Source organism: Chelonia mydas, chromosome 1 (genome assembly GCF_015237465.2).
Source record: "Chelonia mydas isolate rCheMyd1 chromosome 1, rCheMyd1.pri.v2, whole genome shotgun sequence".
In the NCBI taxonomy this organism is placed as follows: Eukaryota; Metazoa; Chordata; order Testudines; family Cheloniidae; genus Chelonia; species Chelonia mydas.
In genome coordinates this window covers 10,224,729-10,243,921 of record NC_057849.1, presented here as the reverse complement: position 1 = coordinate 10,243,921, position 19,193 = coordinate 10,224,729, and the positions used below count along the sequence as shown (strand labels likewise).

Here is a 19,193-nt window from a genome sequence, read left to right as displayed (position 1 = left end):
TACTCACCCTCCCCGAGACACCACCAGCTTCACTTTCACTTTATACGAGACAATAATTCCCAGGATCTCCTTATTGGCTCCATCTCTTAGCCTAGAAGCAAGGACAGATGAGGGATTTGTAAGGACACGACTGCCAGGAGTTTGTGTTAGAACCGGGTGAAAATAGTAGCTCCCCTTCCCCGCAAAGTACCCCAAACACAGACTCACAGTACCAGGCCGTCTCCCAGCTCCCTGAACCTCATCACACTTTTGCAAAATGGCAGTTTCCCCAGGGAATCAGGCGCCATTTTGAAATTTCACATATTTAAAAGGGAAAAGTGACTAACGGGGAAGGGATGTCAAATTTGGGAAATGACACCCTTTTCACCCGCAAATAATAGGGGAAGTGAAAACCAGCCAAACCGTTTTTGGAGTGAAAATGGGCTCATCGCTCTAAAAATCCCAGAGGCTCTCCCAGGCTCTCCTCTGATAACAGATGGAGAGAGAGATACACACAAACGAAAATCAACAGAAAGTAAAAGCCAGGGGTATTAGGCATCTAAATACCTTTGTGAATCCCACCCAAAGGGACTAGCTAAGGACTTTGGCTGAAGTTTTCAAACCTGGGTGCGCAGGCTCCTAAATCCATGGTGGGACCCTAGAGTGGCATTTTGGGGGGGTCTACCTTTAAGCAGCCAGGTGTGAAAGTTTTGGCCAGCATCTTTTTAGAATCCCAGAAATTAGCAATAGAAAGAGCTACCATTAGGTCTCCCATGCCATCCCTTGAAAGGTAGGCAGTACAGTTCTGCCCCCAGAGGGTATTCTACAGGGCCCTGGCCAGGGCCCTTTTAAATGTCTCACTTCTACGACATCTGATCCTGGTGCCAACACTCAGGTTCCAGCCCCGATGCAGCAAAGCACTTGAGTACATGTTTAAGCCCACGGGCTGTGCCACGGAAGCCAACTGGTATTGCCATCAACAGGGCTACTCATGGCCTTAGAGTTAAGGCTATGCCAAGAGCTCTGCAGGACTGGGGACTTGGCTGGTGTTTAGTGGCACCGGGATTCTTCACGACAGTCATTCTTTAGGTGACCCATCCGCATTGCTGGGAGAAACAAACCACTCAGATATGCAGGGCAGGGAAGAAGGAGCTCTCACAATGTGCTGGAAGCCAGATTGGTGTCTTCATGTTTAAGCTTCCCGTCCAGGGCCAGGCCCCGCTTCTCCCGGTTGTTGGCGAGAAAAGGGGTCAGTGTGTAGACTTTGCAGAACGTCGAACTCGGAGCCACCACGTCACTGAGGACAACAACGTGGGTGAATGAAACTGATGTAATGTATGGAACCGAACCAACACCCGCACCTCCCCATGGGGTCCCAGAGCTCCCATCTCTCTAGGAGAAAGGAAAATATCTGAAGCACAATGCAACGGCAAATACAAGCCTGATGGGTCAGCCCCACTGGGGATCATATGAATGCCTGACACCGTCACGGTGATTCCCGGTGTGGAGCTGGGAAGTGGCCTCCTCTCTGTGACACAGCGAAATCCTTATGCAAGAACTACCCATGGGGCTCTGAACATGCTCACCTCACCCTTCGCAGGACAGTCGCAAGATACGGTGTTTGCTGCAGATTCCTGACAAAGCCCGAAAGCCTAAGTTCATCTACGACCCCCAATCTCTCGGGGGAACTCGGAGCAAGTTGCCAGCTAACCGAGAGAGTTCAGGCAGGAGCCATATAAAGCTCAGTGGTTTTGATTGCGTCTCACTCTGAGTTTTGAGATGTGATCAAAAGCCAGTCTGAACAAAGGCTGCCACGGCCCCAAGCAGAGCAGAATCACTTTGTTGTGAGCAGGGTGCCCCGGCAGCACTGAAGCCGTGTTACAACGTTAGCAGCTTTCCACGGCGACGAAGAGTCATCATATGCCGATGCCACATCCCCGGGGTGGTGCAATATCACAGCTCTGACCCATGTCAGAACATGGCAATGCACCCACCCACTATGCATCCAGCACGATTTAAAGGGACGCTGTAAAAATACCACCGTGGGGCCTCTGTTTGTTGTCTCAAGGACTCCAGATCACAAGTCAAGAGATATTTCTCCACCAAACTCAGCCTGGGCCCTACAAGTCAAGCTGGGGTCTTTATACACCAGCAACGATAAAGATCCTGGCTCAGAACGTGGCCGACAGGAGCGAACAGCGGGAAAGCCATGGCAAATCAGCGGGACCAAGTTCAGAGGGGGTTAGCAGAAAAGAAACGGTACCAAAATTTCCTTTTAAACAAAACCCAAAATCAAAAGAACAACAGCAGATCCCTTTCCATCCCATCCCATCACTCCACTTACCCAGTCATAACAGGCCCACAGCTCTGACTCTCTGGCTGGGAGAGAGCCAGAGGATTTATAGCGGGCTTCCTGACCCAGAACCCTTTACACTAAAGAGAAGTCCCGCCTGTCTCTCTGGTTGATTGGCAGTTTTTCTAGACAATGAGTTCTTTCCCTCCTGGTTCCAGAGGGGCTTCGCCCCATCACGTAAGCCTTATTTAAGTAAGTAAAGTCAGCTGCTCTGACTCTGACGCACACATGGGGGGCAGGGCTGTGGGGCAGAAGAGACCAGTTTTGCATAGTCCTGGAGATCGGTTCTTTAATGCTCCTCGAGCTTGCAGGAAGCAGAAGAGAGCCAGGAAAATCCGAGCTCCTCTGCTAACCTTGGGCTCAGTGGGGAGCCCCAGCACGGTGAGATGTGGCATGATCCCTGGAGACGAGCCCCGGCCGTGATACCACCAAAGGACGTGAGTGGGTGTACTCACTCTGCCTCTTCCACAGCAACGGGGCATTTGTACTGAGCAGTGTTGAACAGGCAGATGTCCGCGTACTGGCGCACTGGGGAGGAGAGACAGACAGAGAGGGAAGGCCAAGGTTAGGGTGTGCTTCAGTGCAGCAGGCGTGAGAGCACCGGCCAGCCTGTGCCGTGTTGTTGGGCAGCAAGGGACACCCCAGGCACCGGTGGCTGGGAAGCGATAGGGTCCCAGCACCACTTCTGGGGATAGTGAGACATAAGGGATCAACACCCCCTTCCCCTATTCCTGGTAACGCAGCCCAGCAGTGATACGGGAGAATGGGGACAGGAATAGACACCAGGCCCTTTAGTCCATAACATCTTATATAGCGTTTAGGGCCAGAAGGTACTTTTAGATCATCTCGTCTGCCCTCCTGTCTATCACACGCCATTACATTTTACCCAGTTACCTCCCTACTGAGCCCGTTAACTTGTGTTTGAGCAAAGTTAAACTTGTGTTTGGCAAAGGCACGTCTTCCAGAAAGGCAGCCAGTCTGGATCCGAAGACATCAAGAGACGGAGAATCCCTTGGGAGTAAACATTTGAATCTTATTTCTAATTTGAATGCATCTGGATTCAGCCTCCAGCCATTGGTTCTTGGTCTGCCTTCATCAGCTAGATCAGTGGCTCTCAAACTCTTTGTATGGGTGACCCCCCCTTATAAATTAAAAACAACAGTTTTTATAATTAACATTATTTTAAATGCTAAATTTATAATCCTATTGTTTAAAAAGAATTGACCCTTTCTCACCGCTTTGGAAGTATGACTAAAACACATTTTCATCTAATGATCGTTGTAAGCAGAAAAGTTATTTTTTTAAATAGTTACTGTTTAATACTGTGGGGGGGAGAGACACGTGAAGAAACTGTGTCAAGATCACTTTTCACAGCAGACTTCGCGCCCGATTGCCCCCCTTTCTTCTGTGCTGCCTTTAGAGCTGGGCAGCAGCAGTGCAGGAGTAAGGGGGGCAACGGGGCGTGAAGTCTGCTGTGAAAAGTGATCTTTGTATGTTTGTTAATATCACTTTTCACAGCAGACTTGCTAGCTAGCTGGGAGGCTGCAGAAAGTGATATTAACAAATATACAAAAATGACTTTTCACAGCAGACTGGCTAGCTAGCGGGTCTGCTGTGAAAAGTCATCTTTGTATGTTTGTTAATATCGGCCCTCTCGTGTTGCCTCAGGCTCACCTTTTTAGTCTTAAGACCACAAACCTGCACAACACAATACTGCAATCCTCAGAGTCCAAGTTCCTTACCGTGGTGATAATACACACACTCACACACAAATATATATATATATATATATATATTGTTGAGGAACAATGATCACTGCATGAGACGTTTACAAGACTTTTGGCAGGAAATGCACTACGTTGCGAGGGAAAGATGTGTGTAATTTTCTAAAAAGCTAGATTTAAATGATACGTTTTATAGCAGTTGCTCTGTTTCGTGCATGTACTCGCGACCCCCACCTAATAACCTCAGGGGGTTGCGACCCACAGTTTGAGAGCCCCTGAGCTCGATCAAAGAGCCTATTAGCACCAATTATTTTCTCCCCATTGAAGTTCTTATACCCGGTCATCAAGTCATCTCGCAACCTTCTTTTTGAGACACCCAACAAACGGAGCTCTCGGAGTCTCAGCTAAAGCATTTTGTCCAGCCCTCGGATCACGTCGTGGCTCTGCACCCTCTCCAGTTTTTCAAAATGTCCTGGTCTCACTAACGCTGTACAGAGAGGTAAAATCGCCTCCCTACTCACGTGTAGGTTTACACATACAAGGATCGCATTAATTCTTGTTGCTCCAGCATTGCCCCGCCTCTTCCCACCCCTGCCCCGCCCCGTTCCACCCCCTCCCCCTCCCTCCCAGCACCTCCTGCACACCGCGGAACAGCTGATCCGGCGCTAGGAGGGAGGGGGAGGAGCTGATCCGCGGGGCTGCCGGTGGGCGGGAGGCGCTGGGAGGGAGGGGGAGGAGCTGATCCGGGGGGCTGCCGGTGGGCGGGAGGCGCTGGGAGGGAGCGGGAGGAGTTGATCCGCGGGGCTGCCGGTGGGCGGGAGGTGCTGGGAGGGAGGGGGAGGAGCTGATCCGGGGGGCTGCCGGTGGGCGGGAGGCGCTGGGAGGGAGCGGGAGGAGCTGATCCGCGGGGCTGCCGGTGGGCGGGAGGCGCTGGGAGGGAGGGGGAGGAGCTGATCCATGGGGCTGCCGGTGGGTGGGAGGCGCTGGGAGGGAGCGGGAGGAGCTGATCCGCGGGGCTGCCGGTGGGCGGGAGGCGCTGGGAGGGAGCGGGAGGAGTTGATCCGCGGGGCTGCCGGTGGGCGGGAGGCGCTGGGAGGGAGGGGGAGGAGCTGATCCGGGGGGCTGCCGGTGGGCGGGAGGCGCTGGGAGGGAGGGGGAGGAGCTGATCCGTGGGCTGCCGGTGGGCGGGAGGCGCTGGGAGGGAGCGGGAGGAGCTGATCCGCGGGGCTGCCGGTGGGCGGGAGGCGCTGGGAGGGAGGGGGAGGAGCTGATCCGCGGGGCTGCCGGTGGGCGGGAGGCGCTGGGAGGGAGCGGGAGGAGCTGATCCGCGGGGCTGCCGGTGGGCGGGAGGCGCTGGGAGGGAGCGGGAGGAGCTGATCCGGGGGGCTGCCGGTGGGCGGGAGGCGCTGGGAGGGAGGGGGAGGAGCTGATCCGGGGGGCTGCCGGTGGGCGGGAGGCGCTGGGAGGGAGCGGGAGGAGCTGATCCGGGGGGCTGCTGGTGTGCGGGAGGCGCTGGGAGGGAGCGGGAGGAGCTGATCCGGGGGGCTGCCGGTGGGCGGGAGGCGCTGGGAGGGAGCGGGAGGAGCTGATCCATGGGGCTGCCGGTGGGCGGGAGGCGCTGGGAGGGAGCGGGAGGAGCTGATCCGCGGGGCTGCCGGTGGGCGGGAGGCGCTGGGAGGGAGCGGGAGGAGCTGATCCGCGGAGCTGCCGGTGGGCGGGAGGCGCTGGGAGGGAGCGGGAGGAGCTGATCCGCGGAGCTGCCGGTGGGCGGGAGGCGCTGGGAGGGAGCGGGAGGAGCTGATCCATGGGGCTGCCGGTGGGTGGGAGGCGCTGGGAGGGAGCGGGAGGAGCTGATCCGGGGGGCTGCCGGTGGGTGCTGAGCACCCACTATTGTTTTCTGTGGGTGCTTCAGCCCCGGAGCAGCCACGCGGCCGGTGCCTGTGCCTGTGGGTACGTCTGCACTGAAACAAAAGTCCCACGGCTGGCCCGGGTCACTTGACTCAGGCTCGTGGGGCTCGGGCGGCAAAACTGCAGTGGAGACGTTCGGGCTCGGGCTGGCGCCTAGGCTCTGAGACGCCACGGGGGGGGGGGGGGGGGAGGGTCTCAGAGCCTGGGCTCCAGTCCAAGCATCTCCGCTGCGATTTTACAGCCCCCCCCAGCCCCAGCCCGCTGATCCGGGCGCTGAGACTCAGGGCCATGGGGGTTTTTATCGCAGTGTGGCCATGCCCTGGGTGTTACTCCTCAGTCCTCGCTGGTGCTGGCCATTCCTCCCCATTTACCGTCACGTGGGAACACTAAGCACCCTGACCTCGCTCATCAGCCACAGATCTCAGGTGTCCTTCCCCTACGCACCCCTCCTCCGTGGCTGAGCAGAGTGATGGGCTCATCTCCCGTTCTCCGATCTCACCTTTCCAGCCCCCCTTTCCTCGCGAGCCTGCGGCTGCATCTTTCTGTAACCGCCTGGCTCAAGGGCCCCCTGGGAAAACGCCTCGGTCAGCACCGTATGGCCCAGCTGGTCCCTGGAGTGGGAGGAACGTCCTTTCCCGTGCTCTGCGAATGCAGCGCTGGTGGAAGGGGCTGGGGCGGCAGCCCTGGGGACTGAAGTGCTCCACGTATCAGGAGAGGTGGTCCCTTGGAGTCAGGGCTGAGGCCTGGGGCAAGTCAGGGGCATTGGTCCTGCCAGTGCCCCCACTGTGCCTGTTCTGGGGAGAACGCTATTTGGGGGCTGATCTGGCCCCCCTCAGCACGGTACCCAAGTCTCTCACAAGGGTCCAGTTTGCCCTGGCAGTTCTCCAGCGAGGTCGGGAAAGCACTGTGCACCCTGCTTTGCAGATGGGGAGCTGGGCCTCCGAGGGGTGAAGTGACTCAGCCGGGGCCACCCGGGCAGTCTGTGGCACAGCTGGGAATAGAGGTGGTCTCGGCTCCCTGGCCCACCACTGCTCTTAGCCGTGTGAGGGTCACCCAGCTGGACTCTGCCCTTAGGCAGACGGCTGGATGCTCCCAGAGCGTGCCAGGGGAGTCGGGTGGGAGCAGATCTCTGGGGGTGCGGGAAAAGAGCCAGCCAGGAGGCGAGGCAGGTTGGGAGAAGATGTCTTGGGATAGATAATGGAGGAAGGGCTCCAGCAGGGGCTGGATGGGGGAGGCGATGCTGGAAGTCAGGCAGTTGAGGGCGTGGGAAGGGGATTCAGCATGTGGGGGAGAGTCAGGGCAGCTGCTGGGGTCAGGGAAGGCTGGGGAGAGGGTTTACAGGGACCCCAATGGAAGGGTTGGCCCAGCTGCGACAGCTTGTGACAGTCCCCTCCTGCCATTCTGCGTGATCGATCCAGGGAACGCGGGCGCCCCCTTTACCTGAGATTTTAATCTTCTTCACCGTCTTGTTTGTGTTGTTTGTCACGTGGACGTTGACGTTGATTGGCTCGCCATGATAGTAAATCTGCAGGAACAAGGGCCCCGGCCTGTGTCAGCAGCAGGCAGGTGGGAGGGGGCTTCCTGGCTGTGCAGGTCAGGGCACCCCCTCAATCAGGGGGTGGCTTGGGGGGGCTACCCTCATACCAATGTTTATTAACAACAACCCACAGAAGGTCTCCCCCCAGCGAGAGCTGTGCGGGGCTCAAACAGCCGGGGTCTCTGCCAACCCTTTGCAGTGTCGGTTCACCAGGCCCCCATCCCAGGGCTGCACTCGGCGCTGAGTTAAATGTGGGGGGGGGGGGGGGGCGTGAGGCCTCCCATGGCGTGGAACCCATTTGCACCTGCTGTGAATTTGGGCACCAGGACATTTCCCCCGTATTTCCCTTGGGACCTGCTCCTCGCTCTGAGGGCTCAGGGCAGCCGTTAGGCACCGGCGTGAGGGCCCCACGCGGCCGAGCGACACAGCAGCCCCAGGGAGAAGCAGGGGGGGTGTCGTACCTCCTTGTCCAGGGACGCCTCCAGATGCAGCGGCTTGTCGGACATCAGGAACTGCCTGGTGGTCTCCGCCATGGGCTGCGGGCCCGGTCTCTCCGGCGCGTACTGCACTTTGCGGATCACCAGGCGCACGGAGTTTCTGCGGGGACGTACGGAGGCAGAGGCTGAGCCCGAGCCTGCGGGGATCTGCCCCGGGGTGCCAGCAGGCTTCCCTGGCACCCCAAACTCGGATAGACCAATTAACCCTGCCATCCCCCCTCTGGGGGGGGGAGGGGGGAGCATTTTAACCACCTCTTCCTGAGGGCGGGACTGAGACCCAGAGCCAGGGGTGGGATTAGAATGACAAGGGGCCTGATCCAGTCCTGCCATTGCACCAAGAAATCAAAGGGGCCCCCCGCCATCTCCCTCTCCCCCTCCCCTCTTTCCTGGCAGTGCCTCAGGGCCCCACGAGCCCCTTCCCAGCCCAGGCTGGCTCCATGGATCCCGCCTTTATCCAGCTGCAGGGAGAGAGGTAAAGTGACTTTTTAGAGGCAGTGCTAAGGACAGAACCCAGGCATCCTGGCACCCACACTCCAGCTCTAACCACTAGGCCACTCAGTCTTTTGGCTTGTCTCAGGTCACAGCACGTCAGGACCTTGCTCGGGGCGAATGAAATACGAGGTTCCCTGTCGCAACACGCCCAGAAACACCAAGACGGTCCCATCGAAAAGGGCCAGCGGCATCTCCCCCGGTGCAGGAAACGGTACCTCAGGAGGGCCTCCGAGGTCTATGTGCAAGTCGCTCCGCCTTTGGCCACCAGATGGTGCACCTGGCTTTCTCACCCAGGGCCAAGCCCGTGTGGAGTCAGAGAACGCCCCGTTTCCTTCCCGCTGTCAGGCACCTTGGAAAGGGGGGTGCTTCTCCGCTGTTCCCTGAGAGCAGCAGGCTGCTGGAAGCCCCTAGGAGCCATGAGCCACTGAGCTGGGTTGGCTCGAGCGAGGGTCAGTTCACCCAGACTGCCCTGGGACCTGTCACAGCAGCTAACCTTGACCCAACCTCACCGAGAGTGGGATGGGAGGGGAAGGGGCCTGTGTCTTTGCTTTTCACACATTAGCAGCTGGCTTGGAAGGATTCGATTTTTATCTGTCAATTTCACTGGACACACACAAACTAACACGAAAAGATTTCCAGTCGGCAACAATCAAAACTTACAGCTAGGCAAAGAAAGAGAAAGGCTGCTGGAGACCCTCGAGTTTTAGACACGATTTGGGTTTTAATATGCCTAAAGCGTGATCTTTTTGGAATCGCGGCATCTCTTGGCATTACATAACTATTGTCTGAGCCCCCAGAATTTCCTGTAACTGTGAGAATTTAAATAGATCAAAATCGGGAAAAATGCTTGGAAAGAAACACCAGTAATATCCATCCAAATTGGAAAAAATTAAAAATCGAATTCTGCCAAGCCTAATTACGAGCACGAGGAAACCATAGGGACACAGCAAGCTTTCAGATCAGCCTGTTAATGAACGTACAATCACCCAAAGCTAGCTACATCCCCATTGGCTCTGGTGGCTTCTGCAATAGTGAGGCCCACTAGAGGGTGCTCAAAGTATTTAAATACTACCCAATTCCTATGCACTACAGTGGGGTTGGCACCCACTATTACTGACACATGTGCCAACCCACCCCCCTCCCGGGTACCTGAGTTTCCCCATCTATATAACAAGGAGGATAAAACTGATCTGTCTGGCAGCGTAACAGACACACCATGCCACAAGTGGGGACCAGAGCCTAGAACCTCTGGAGAGGGAGGCCTGGGCAGGTACTACCTGAGCTTAATGACTCTCTGACGCGGGGCGCGGGGGAGCCTGTGAAGCCAGTCATGTTTCCGAGGTGGGAACAGCTTCCGTGCCGCTCGGTGGGATGCCGGTGCTGAAACTCACTTGCTGTTCTCCCTCAGTGCATCTGCTCCATCCCCACCATACCCCTAACAGGAGCTCTCTGACTAGCACTTCCACGAGGATCCAGGAACCATCCCCACCTGGCCCCAAGCGCTGTGCTCCCTGACTGTCAGTGGGAGTAATCTCCGGGCTAGCGATCCACTGGGCGATCCAACAAGGGCTGCGAGGGGTTAATGCAGGGCCCTGCCCCCACCTGCATGCAGCATGCCCCTCCAGGAGACCTCGGAGGGGCTAGATGCTACCCCAGAGCAGGGCACACCCAGAGACCCTCTGTGCTCCCTGCGGGCTGAGGAGCTTCTGCAGAAGCTACGGTTAAAGCGCACTGCGGCTGCCCATTGCTGGGTGGGGGACAGGAGATGCTCGAGGGGATGATGGAGTTAGCCTCCCACAGCCGTTCAGCGGAGGGGGTGAACGTTCCCAGTCCCTGCCCACCCGCGAGCGTCGCGATGCACTGCGGACGAATGGGAACCAACCGCCCCAGCGTTACAGGCCAGGGGCTGGCATGGCGAACGAACGCAGCTGGGGCCCATGCTGCCATGCGGGCGGTTGGGATCCAGACCCTGGCTCCGGGAGGAGCAGGCCAGGCTTGGGTGGGAACTTCGCTCCTCGCCCCAGCTGGGGGACACCGCCGGCAACAGCTCTGCTCCATCTGCAGCCCGTGGTGTCAGCCCCCTCGGCTCCGTCAGGGCCGCAGCACCGACCTCCCCAAGAGCTGATTTCTGGGGCCTGTTCTCAGCTGGCTGAACCGCTCCGTCCCCTGGCTCTGCGTCCTCTCCCCAGTGCCGCCGGGTGGTGTCAATACAAACATCGGCTCCGTTTACCTCTTGTGGATTTTCTCCTCCAGGTTCTCCGCACAGAAAGCTTTCACCTCGTAGTCAACGCCACAGGCCTACAGAGCAGAACAAAGTGGGGTAGGAAGCTGGGAAATCATTCCTGGCCCTTCCTTATCTCCCCAGCGGGGTCTCACGGCTTTGACATGTCTGTACGCGGTAAGGTGCCAGCTGGAGCATGTGTGTGTGCCACTCTGCGCTCCTGGACCAGTTGCATGCACCCCTATCCTCTATTTGAAGGCCTCAGAAATACTCAACTGTATCATAGCCCCCATACTGCCAGTGGAGATTCTCCTTTAGCTCATGTGGCAGGGGTCTGGGCCTTTCAAACAGAAGGATCTGAGTTCTAGCCTGAGTATTATCATGAAGTTCCAAGCGGTTAGCCCGCTTATGAATCCTAGGTATTATAACGTCTCCATCTGAGCTGTGGTCTCATAGCAATCGCTAAGATCAAGTAACCAATTCCTGTTTCCACATGCTCCTACCCTTCCACAAAGCTCATCTTCTGGGCTGACATGTTCAGGCTCTGGTCTCAGTGTAAAGGGTCATTTTTCGGGAGGGAGGAATGTGGGGGAATTGGAGCAGAATCCCCATCGCTGGTTTGCAATGGTGAGCGAGTGGAGAAAACTCGACTTTCCCCCGGGGTAGAAGAATTCCTGCCACTCTTTGCCACCTGCCATGGAGGGTGCCAGACAAGAAGCACCTGAAAATCAGGCTGGTGGAAGGTGAAAACTGGGGTACAGACAATGGGGCGAACGCTACCGTGCTAAGTGAAATGGAGTTTATTACTGTGGGCTCATTAATATGCATGCAGAGACCGGACAACCTCGGGTTGCCAGGGGCTGTTCTTGTCGCAATTGACCCTCCTTGCTCAGCAGATCCACCTGTTGTGCATGTCAGAGCTGCTGGCTTTAGTGGCCACAACAAGTCTGGGCCCCCTTTAGCCTTGCAGCCCAAGCAGGGCTCTGGGAGAGGAAGCTGGAGTCTGTTTCTTTTGGGGCGTTAACGGAATTGTTCACAGTCCTCCATTTACAGGGCCATTCTGCAAGTCCATGGAAAGCAATGGGCTCATGTGGGGTAATTAAGGGTGTCTTTTGGCCTGTGGACCATTTATTTGGTTATGAAGCATAAGAAGGGAGGAACCCAGCTTGACTCTCAGATCCCGGGGGAGCTGGCAGGGATGGCAGCACTGGGATCTCTGTACTACGTAGCGACTTCAACATTGTTCCACCAGCGCAGCTGGGCCAGGATGATAGTCCCAGTACTGAGAGTCCCTTCGCAGAAATCTTTTTGTTTGAAGCTGGTCTGGAGAGGACTGAGACACAATAAATAAGGAGTCCCCCCTTTGCCGTTGGCTTACAGCCCCTTTTCAGAAGAGAGCCACCTCTTTAAGGCCACCTCATTATCCCCTGGAAGCTAGATGGAATTCGCTCCATGCTCCTGAGACACCTGAAGAGCTCCGAGTGGCGCGAGACAGCGCCATCGCTCCGAGACGCTGCCGCCCACTGCTGGGGCACTTAGAACGTCTGAGCCAGCCCAGGCCTTCTGGAGAGACCCCCGGGATCGGAGGAGTCCGGCTTAGCTATCGCAATGTCTCTGCGGAGACGGGGAGAAGCTGGGAGCTACTGACTGACAGAGAGGACACAAACCAAGTTACCTTCCCCGTGTCCTCCGGTCCAGGCTGCAGCGTGACGGAACATGGCAGGTTGGGAGGGATCTGAAACAGAAAACAAGGGCAGGATTGGATTGTAACCAGGGGTAGCCCACGGAAGAGACCAAGTACCTGCCTGCTACACACACTCGCTATACCGCAGCCTGGGACTCTAGTGATCTACCTTGGAAGGATGAAGGGCTCAGCCGGCCTCCTGGGGACTTGAATCTGCACTTCCAGGGCGTCTCAGTGTCCCAGGTTGGAGCAGGGTTGAATTTGGGGGCACGAAGGGTGAGTTACACCAGGGGGGAATTTGGCCCCCATGCTGAGTGGCCCAATCCTGGGAGGTGCTGAGGCCTCCTGCAGGATGTTGTGCGCTCCCGTCTCCAGCCGAGGGCAGGTGCTTGGCATCTCCCAGGAGATGCTCAGCCCCTTGGAGTACTGGAGTCGAAAGCAAGAGACAACCTGGCCTGCATCCATGTCCCGGCTACTGAGGGTTGCTGTAGCCGGCCCAGCAAGCTGGGGTCAGACGGCTCCTTAGAGAGCCCTGGCATCTCCCGAGTGTTTCCTTTCCCTGCCCTCTGCAGAGCAGCCCCACACACATACCAGTGGGCTGCTTTCTGCCCTGCTGCTATCCCCAGTGACTTGCACAGGTTCTCACTGCACCTCAGTGTGCAAACGGCTCTGTGGCTAAGCCAGGGGTGATGGGCGAGCCCACAGCTTGCAGGGACGGTGACCCAGAGACCTCTTGGTGCCAGCTAACAAAGGCTCAGGGGGTGCAAAGAGTTTGACAGGGTCCCCTGGGTCAGATAGATGCAGTATAATTCACTAAAAGGTGGCTTGTGACGTTGCCATGAGTCACGGTAATCACTGTGAAACGTGTGTATTTAGAAGTTGTGTGTCTCCAGTGAAAATTCTGTTCGTAAGGCAGGAAACCAGGAAGTAACAGACGCTTCCCTCCCTGTGTGGTCACAAGTGTATTGGGCATTGCACGTCTCACGACGGACACCTGTTTGCATACTGCGCCAAGCGCTCGTGAACAGACTGTGAAATCTTCAAGAGGGGGCATTTACATGGAGAACAACCAGCAGGAGGGGATCCTGCTCAGGAGTAAAGACATCAGATTGCTGGAGTATCTATGGGAATGCAGAGACATGCCCTGAATCTTTCATTGAGGAGGCAAGCGGGCAGCATGGGCTTGTCTCATGAATGGGAGATGACAGCTGAAGAGCTGTGAAAGGCTGGAAGGACCTCCGGCGAGCAGTAGTTAAGTAAGACTAGGCTCTAGGAGGAGTGTTATGATTTGATTGTAGATGTAAAGATGGGCTTCCAATACTCCTACTGGTGGTTACTTGGGTCTCTATACTGGTAAATAAGTGTTTCCTTGTTTTCACTGTAAACTTATCTAAGAGCTGGGTGTTAGCAGAGCAGGGACCTGAGGAGGAACTGGTAAGCGGGGGTGTCCTGCTTCTTTGGAATCAGCATACCAGGGGCTTGATGCTCCAGGGGGTGCTCGAAGGACTCGGAGGGTTGGGGTGCACCTGTCCCTGCGTAGGCCTAGAGGGGAGGGATTGAGTTGCCCATGGCCCGTGGGGCTGAGGAGCTGACCCCTGACAGGCACAGACAGGCTTCCTCATGCTAACGGCCGGTGGCAGTGACCCTGGGAAGCATCACGGTGAACATTCTGCGTGAGCTGGAGACCCTGGGGCCACAGCCTCAAGTCCCCCAAGCCCAGCTCTCCCTCACCCCTAGGGGCAGCTAATGAAACGGCATCACGGCAACAGCAGTTAAACTGCATGGCCCATGTAACGAGCGTGCTGGGCAATGCCAGCCGAAGGGCGACAGACGCCGGCACGGCAGGCCCCTCTCCGTTTGCGATGGGGTGGAAAGCGGATCCAGGGGAGGAGCGGATCCTTGCTCCAGCTGAGATGAGCGGACAAGGCACTGTGACCTACAGAAGCAGCTCCACGGGTCAGCCACTAGAGGGCACAATTATCCACAATTTAACAATAACAGGCCAGATCCCACCCGCTCCTGTAGTAGACCCACAACCTCTGGCTGAGTTACTGGCGTCCTCAAATCATGGGCTGCAGACTTCGAGCTCCAGAGACTCCACCATTTCCACTAGTTTAACCCTGCAAGTGACCCCTGCCCCAGGCTGCAGAGGAAGGCAAAAACCCCTCAGGGTCTCTGCCCGTCTGACCTGGGGGGGAATTCTTTTCTGACCCCAAATATAGGGATTAGTTAGACCTTGAGCATGTGAGCAAGTCCCACTAGCCAGACCCCTGGGAGAGAACCTCACCCACCGCTGAAATCCAGCCACCTCGGAGGGGGAACACAGCACACGCATGACAGCTGGGTGAAGAACGCTGAAAGCACAGATGGGAGAGGGGGAAATGTAGACAGGCAGAACAGAATTACCTGAGTAGACGTTATCCAGGGTGTTGGATCCGAATCTCTTACCAAACATGCCATGTGATATTTAATGATCAGGAATAGCAAGACCTCAGTGCCCTGGGCTCATCTGATAGGACGTCCGAAGCACAGCGCCCCCTAGTGCCACACTAGGGCATTGGTCCTGCCGTGACTCAGAGGGAAGAGCACCCCCTACTGACTCACCAGCACCACCCTGCATGTTCCTCACAGGCCTGCCCTCCAAGTACTGATCTACCCCTCGCCTGCTTAGGTGAGCGTAAATCAGGCCTGGGGCAACCAGAGACACCCCAACATAAAGGCCACTTTTGAAATTCTGTCTCTCAAGGTCACCCAGGATATCGGTGTGAGAGCCAGGAGCAGAACCCTGGAGTCCTGTCTCCCATGCCAGTCCAGCGCCCACACGGCACAGAGCGAGCGGCCGCACCGACCGTCACAACAAAGCTACTTCGCCAGAGCCCCAGGGCCCGGCTGTCAGACCCGTGCACCGCGCTGCAAACCATCCCCGCTCAAAGGTTTGCTGCTGAGAGGCAGCACTAGCTCCGGAGGAGACGGCGGCGGCTGGATCGTCAGCCCTTCCCGAGAGCCTGCAGGTGCTAGTCTTCCCTTTCCACCTGATTTCAGTATCCAAGGGGAAGTCACCACAACGTCCTCCTTCAAATCTCACCTCCGCCGCCATTCCTACAAAACTCTCAACCAGCAGCCATTCAGCTGGCGTGCTGTGCCTGATTATGACACTGAGCATAACTGTCTCTGTTCCCTGGCACTCCCCCGTCTTTCTGTTGTCAGCTCTACTCTCTGGTCTTATTATTGTTTGTAGTCCGCATGCACCTTGGGGGCTAGTCAACGGGCCAGGACTCCGTTGTGCCAGGCACTGCACAAACACAGAACGTCTCTGCCCCAGAGAGCTTCCAATCAGTCTCATAGACTCATAGACTTTAAGGTCAGAAGGGACCATTATGATCATCCAGTCTGACCTTCTGCACAATGCAGGCCACAGAATCTCACCCAGCCACTCCTGCGATAAACCTCTTACCTATGTCTGAGCTATTGAAGTCCTCAAATCGTGGTTTAAAGACTTCAAGGTGCAGAGAATCCTCCTGCAAGTGACCCGTGCCCCACGCCGCAGAGGAAGGCGAAACCCCCCAGGGCCTCTGCCAATCTGCCCTGGAGGAAAATTCCTTCCCGACCCCAAATATGGTGATCAGCTGAACCCTGAGCATGTGGGCAAGATTCACCAGCCAGATACCTAGGAAAGAATTCTCTGTAGTAACTCAGATCCCACCCCATCTAACATCCCATCACAGGCCATTGGGCCTATTTACCACTCATAGTCAAAGATCAATTAATTGCCAAAATCATGTTATCCCATCATACCTTCTCCTCTATAAACTTATCGAGTTTAATCTTGAAGCCAGATAGGTCTTTTGCCCCCACTGCTCCCCTTGGAAGGCTGTTCCAGAACTTCACTCCTCTGATAGTTAGAAACCTTCATCTAATTTCAAGTCTAAACTTCCTGATGGCCAGTTTATATCCATTTGTTCTTGTGTCCACATTGGTACTGAGCTTAAATAATTCCTCTCCCTCCCTGGTATTTATCCCTCTGATATATTTATAGAGCGCAATCAGATCTCCCCTCAACCTTCTTTTGGTTAGGCTAAACAAGCCAAGCTCCTTGAGTCTCCTTTCATAAGACAGGTTTTCCATTCCTCGGATCATCCTAGTAGCCCTTCTCTGTACCTGTTCCAGTTTGAATTCATCCTTCTTAAACATGGGACACCAGAACTGCACACAGTATGATGAGGGTTCCAGATGAGGTCTCACCAGTGCCTTGTATAACGGTACTAACACCTCCTTATCTCTACTGGAAATACCTCGCCTGACGCATCCCAAGACCGCATTAGCTTTTCTCACGGCCATATCACATTGGCAGCTCATAGTCATCCTGTGGTCAACCAATACTCCGAGGTCTTTCTCCTCCTCTGTTACTTCCAACTGATGCGTCCCCAGCTTATAACTAAAATTCTTGTTATTAATCCCTACATGCATGACCTTACACTTCTCACTATTAAATTTCATCCTATTACTATTACTCCAGTTTACAAGGTCATCCAGATCCTCCTGTAGGATATCCCGGCCCCTCTCTGTATTGGCAATACCTCCCAGCTTTGTGTCATCTGCAGTCTGTGTGTGTGTGTGTGTGTGTGTGTGTGTGTGTGTGTGTGTGTGTGTGTGTGTGTGTGTGTGTGTGTGAGTACAGCACCCAGCACAGTGAGGGCTTGATTGGGCCTCCAGGTGCTAGCATAATATAAATAGTTATCTTGTGTCTCTCTTCACACGGCCAGCCTTTAGTGGGTGCAGGGAACGGTCCTGCAGGGAGCTGCTGAGATGCCAGTAAGTGGGTGAGGGACAGAAAGGAGAAGGGTGGCTCCTGGTTGGTTGGAACTTACCCCCCTCTGCTCGGTTCCAGCTCATTTCTACCTCGTCGTTTTATGTCCCGTTGGCACGTCCTGTCGTGCCACATCATTCCCTGCCACCGCTCAGTCCACTCCCCGCGTCTTTTCAGGTCATGGTCTGTGTCGCGTTCTGGGCCACCTCTCGGTCCCCAGCCTGTCGCCTGTCTACATTCCCGCATGCCACCCCCTTCCGCGATGCATCACTTCTCCCAGGTTTCTCAGGGACGCGGATGCGTCCGAGGAGTCCTCCTTTGCGGCTGCTGATTACAAGTCCCTCGGATAAGAATGAAGCTGAGCCATCCCTGATGAGATGCTGTGAAACGTGCTTCCCGCAGCTTCTCCCACGAGCCCGACGACAAACCCACTTCTCTAGATACAATTTAATGGGACTAGAAAATTAGCGTGACTAAGACTGAACTGAAACAAAATTACCAGTGGCAAAAGCTGAAAGAACTGACCTCCCCAACCAGGTCGAGGCAGCCTTCTCTCTGTAGCATACAGAGTCCTGAAATCACAGAGACTCCGCCTCACCCTAACCTCCTCCTGTGCTCAGTACATACAGGGCTCCTACCACCCTTGTGTCTGAGCACCTGACAATCATTAATGTTTTTATCCTCACTCACTTCCCTGGGAGGCAGGGCAGGGCCATTGTCCCCATTGTACAGATGGTAAACTGAGGCACAGAGACGCTAAGGGACTGGCCCAAGTACACACAGGAAGTCTGTGGCAGAGCAGGGACTTGAATGTAAGTCTGGCACTCTAACCACTGGGCTGTCCTTCCTATCCTTGCTCACTAATTCCATAGCCAATTGGAGTAGGGACTGGCTTGTATAGATCCAGGGTAACATTTTCTAAGGGTCCTATGTGACTAAGGAGCACAAGTCCTGTTGACTTTCAATAGAATTTAGGCTCCTAAATCACTTGGGCACTTTTGAAAATGTTACCCACAGTGCCCAGCACAATGGGGACGTTATTCCTACTGGGGCTCTGGGCATTACTGTAACACAGCTAACTCATCCTCATGACTATTAGTCAATTTCTAGTCAGTTTCACTTATTGGTTTTCAGGTACTAGAGTATGAGATGGGGAACTGTCAGGTTTAAACGGAGGGTGTGGGGTGGGAACCATTTTCACTGAAATGAAGAAACCATCAAAAACTTTCTGTTCAGATTAGGCTTTGCAACCCTCCCTACATTTAAAAAGAAACAAAAAACCCTCCCTCCCCTCAATTCAGGATCTAGTTTAAAGCGAGCGGCCCTTTAAATATCCCAAACCCAAGAGGTTATCAAATGTATAAACACATTTTTAATCTGTGGGATGCAGAGGAATTAACGTTGTTTTACAAGGGCATGGGAGTGTTTACAAATCTGGTGACCCCGGGGAGCTTAGCGGCAGCCTCACTCATGGGAAATCTTGCTGCTTTGCTTTCCTGCTCTGCCGTGGTGGAGCCGAATGTGCTCGCCGGCTGCGCACAGCCTGCCATCTTAAACCACGACTTCACTGTCCTCCTCACCACGCTTTGCCAGCAGGCCTAGGACAGTCAGGCTGCTGATGGGCAGAGACCACAGCTCGTCCTGCCAACCAATACCCGGCCGCCCGGGGAGGCGAACCCACGGCCCCTCCCCTTGTGCGGGAGGCCCCTCCCCTCCCCTTCCCTTCTGTCCCCCCTTCTACCTCCCCCTCCCGCACAGGAGCTCAACGCACCCCCACCGCGGCACCCTGGCCCTAGTGCTGGATGGCCGGGGGTGAGGCCCCAGCAGCCCTGGTGCACCACAGTGCCCACAGCCCCCGGGCGGCGTGGCTGCCGCACCTCCAGCCCCGGGTGGCCCCCACCCTGTAGCTCTGGGTGTCTGGGCGGCCCCCAGAGCCGGTGCTCGCGCAGCCAGCCCCAGAGCACTGGGCAGGCAGCTCGGCCCAGCACCAG

General features: G+C 55.8%; 1 protein-coding gene across 7 annotated transcripts in view; it reads right to left on the bottom strand.

Moving 5' to 3' along the window:
* ARRB1 (arrestin beta 1) overlaps window positions 1-19,193 on the bottom strand; it is a 180,268-nt gene that overhangs the window by 18,079 nt on the left and 142,996 nt on the right. For all 7 annotated transcript variants that reach the window (XM_037915118.2, XM_037915177.2, XM_043527281.1 and 4 more), the window contains 7 exons: window positions 12,387-12,446; window positions 10,721-10,788; window positions 7,963-8,098; window positions 7,405-7,489; window positions 2,788-2,860; window positions 1,139-1,276; window positions 8-91 (listed from right to left, as the gene is read on the bottom strand). In XM_037915118.2, the coding sequence (XP_037771046.1) occupies window positions 8-91; window positions 1,139-1,276; window positions 2,788-2,860; window positions 7,405-7,489; window positions 7,963-8,098; window positions 10,721-10,788; window positions 12,387-12,446 (644 nt within the window). The remainder of the gene's footprint in view (window positions 1-7; window positions 92-1,138; window positions 1,277-2,787; window positions 2,861-7,404; window positions 7,490-7,962; window positions 8,099-10,720; window positions 10,789-12,386; window positions 12,447-19,193) is intronic.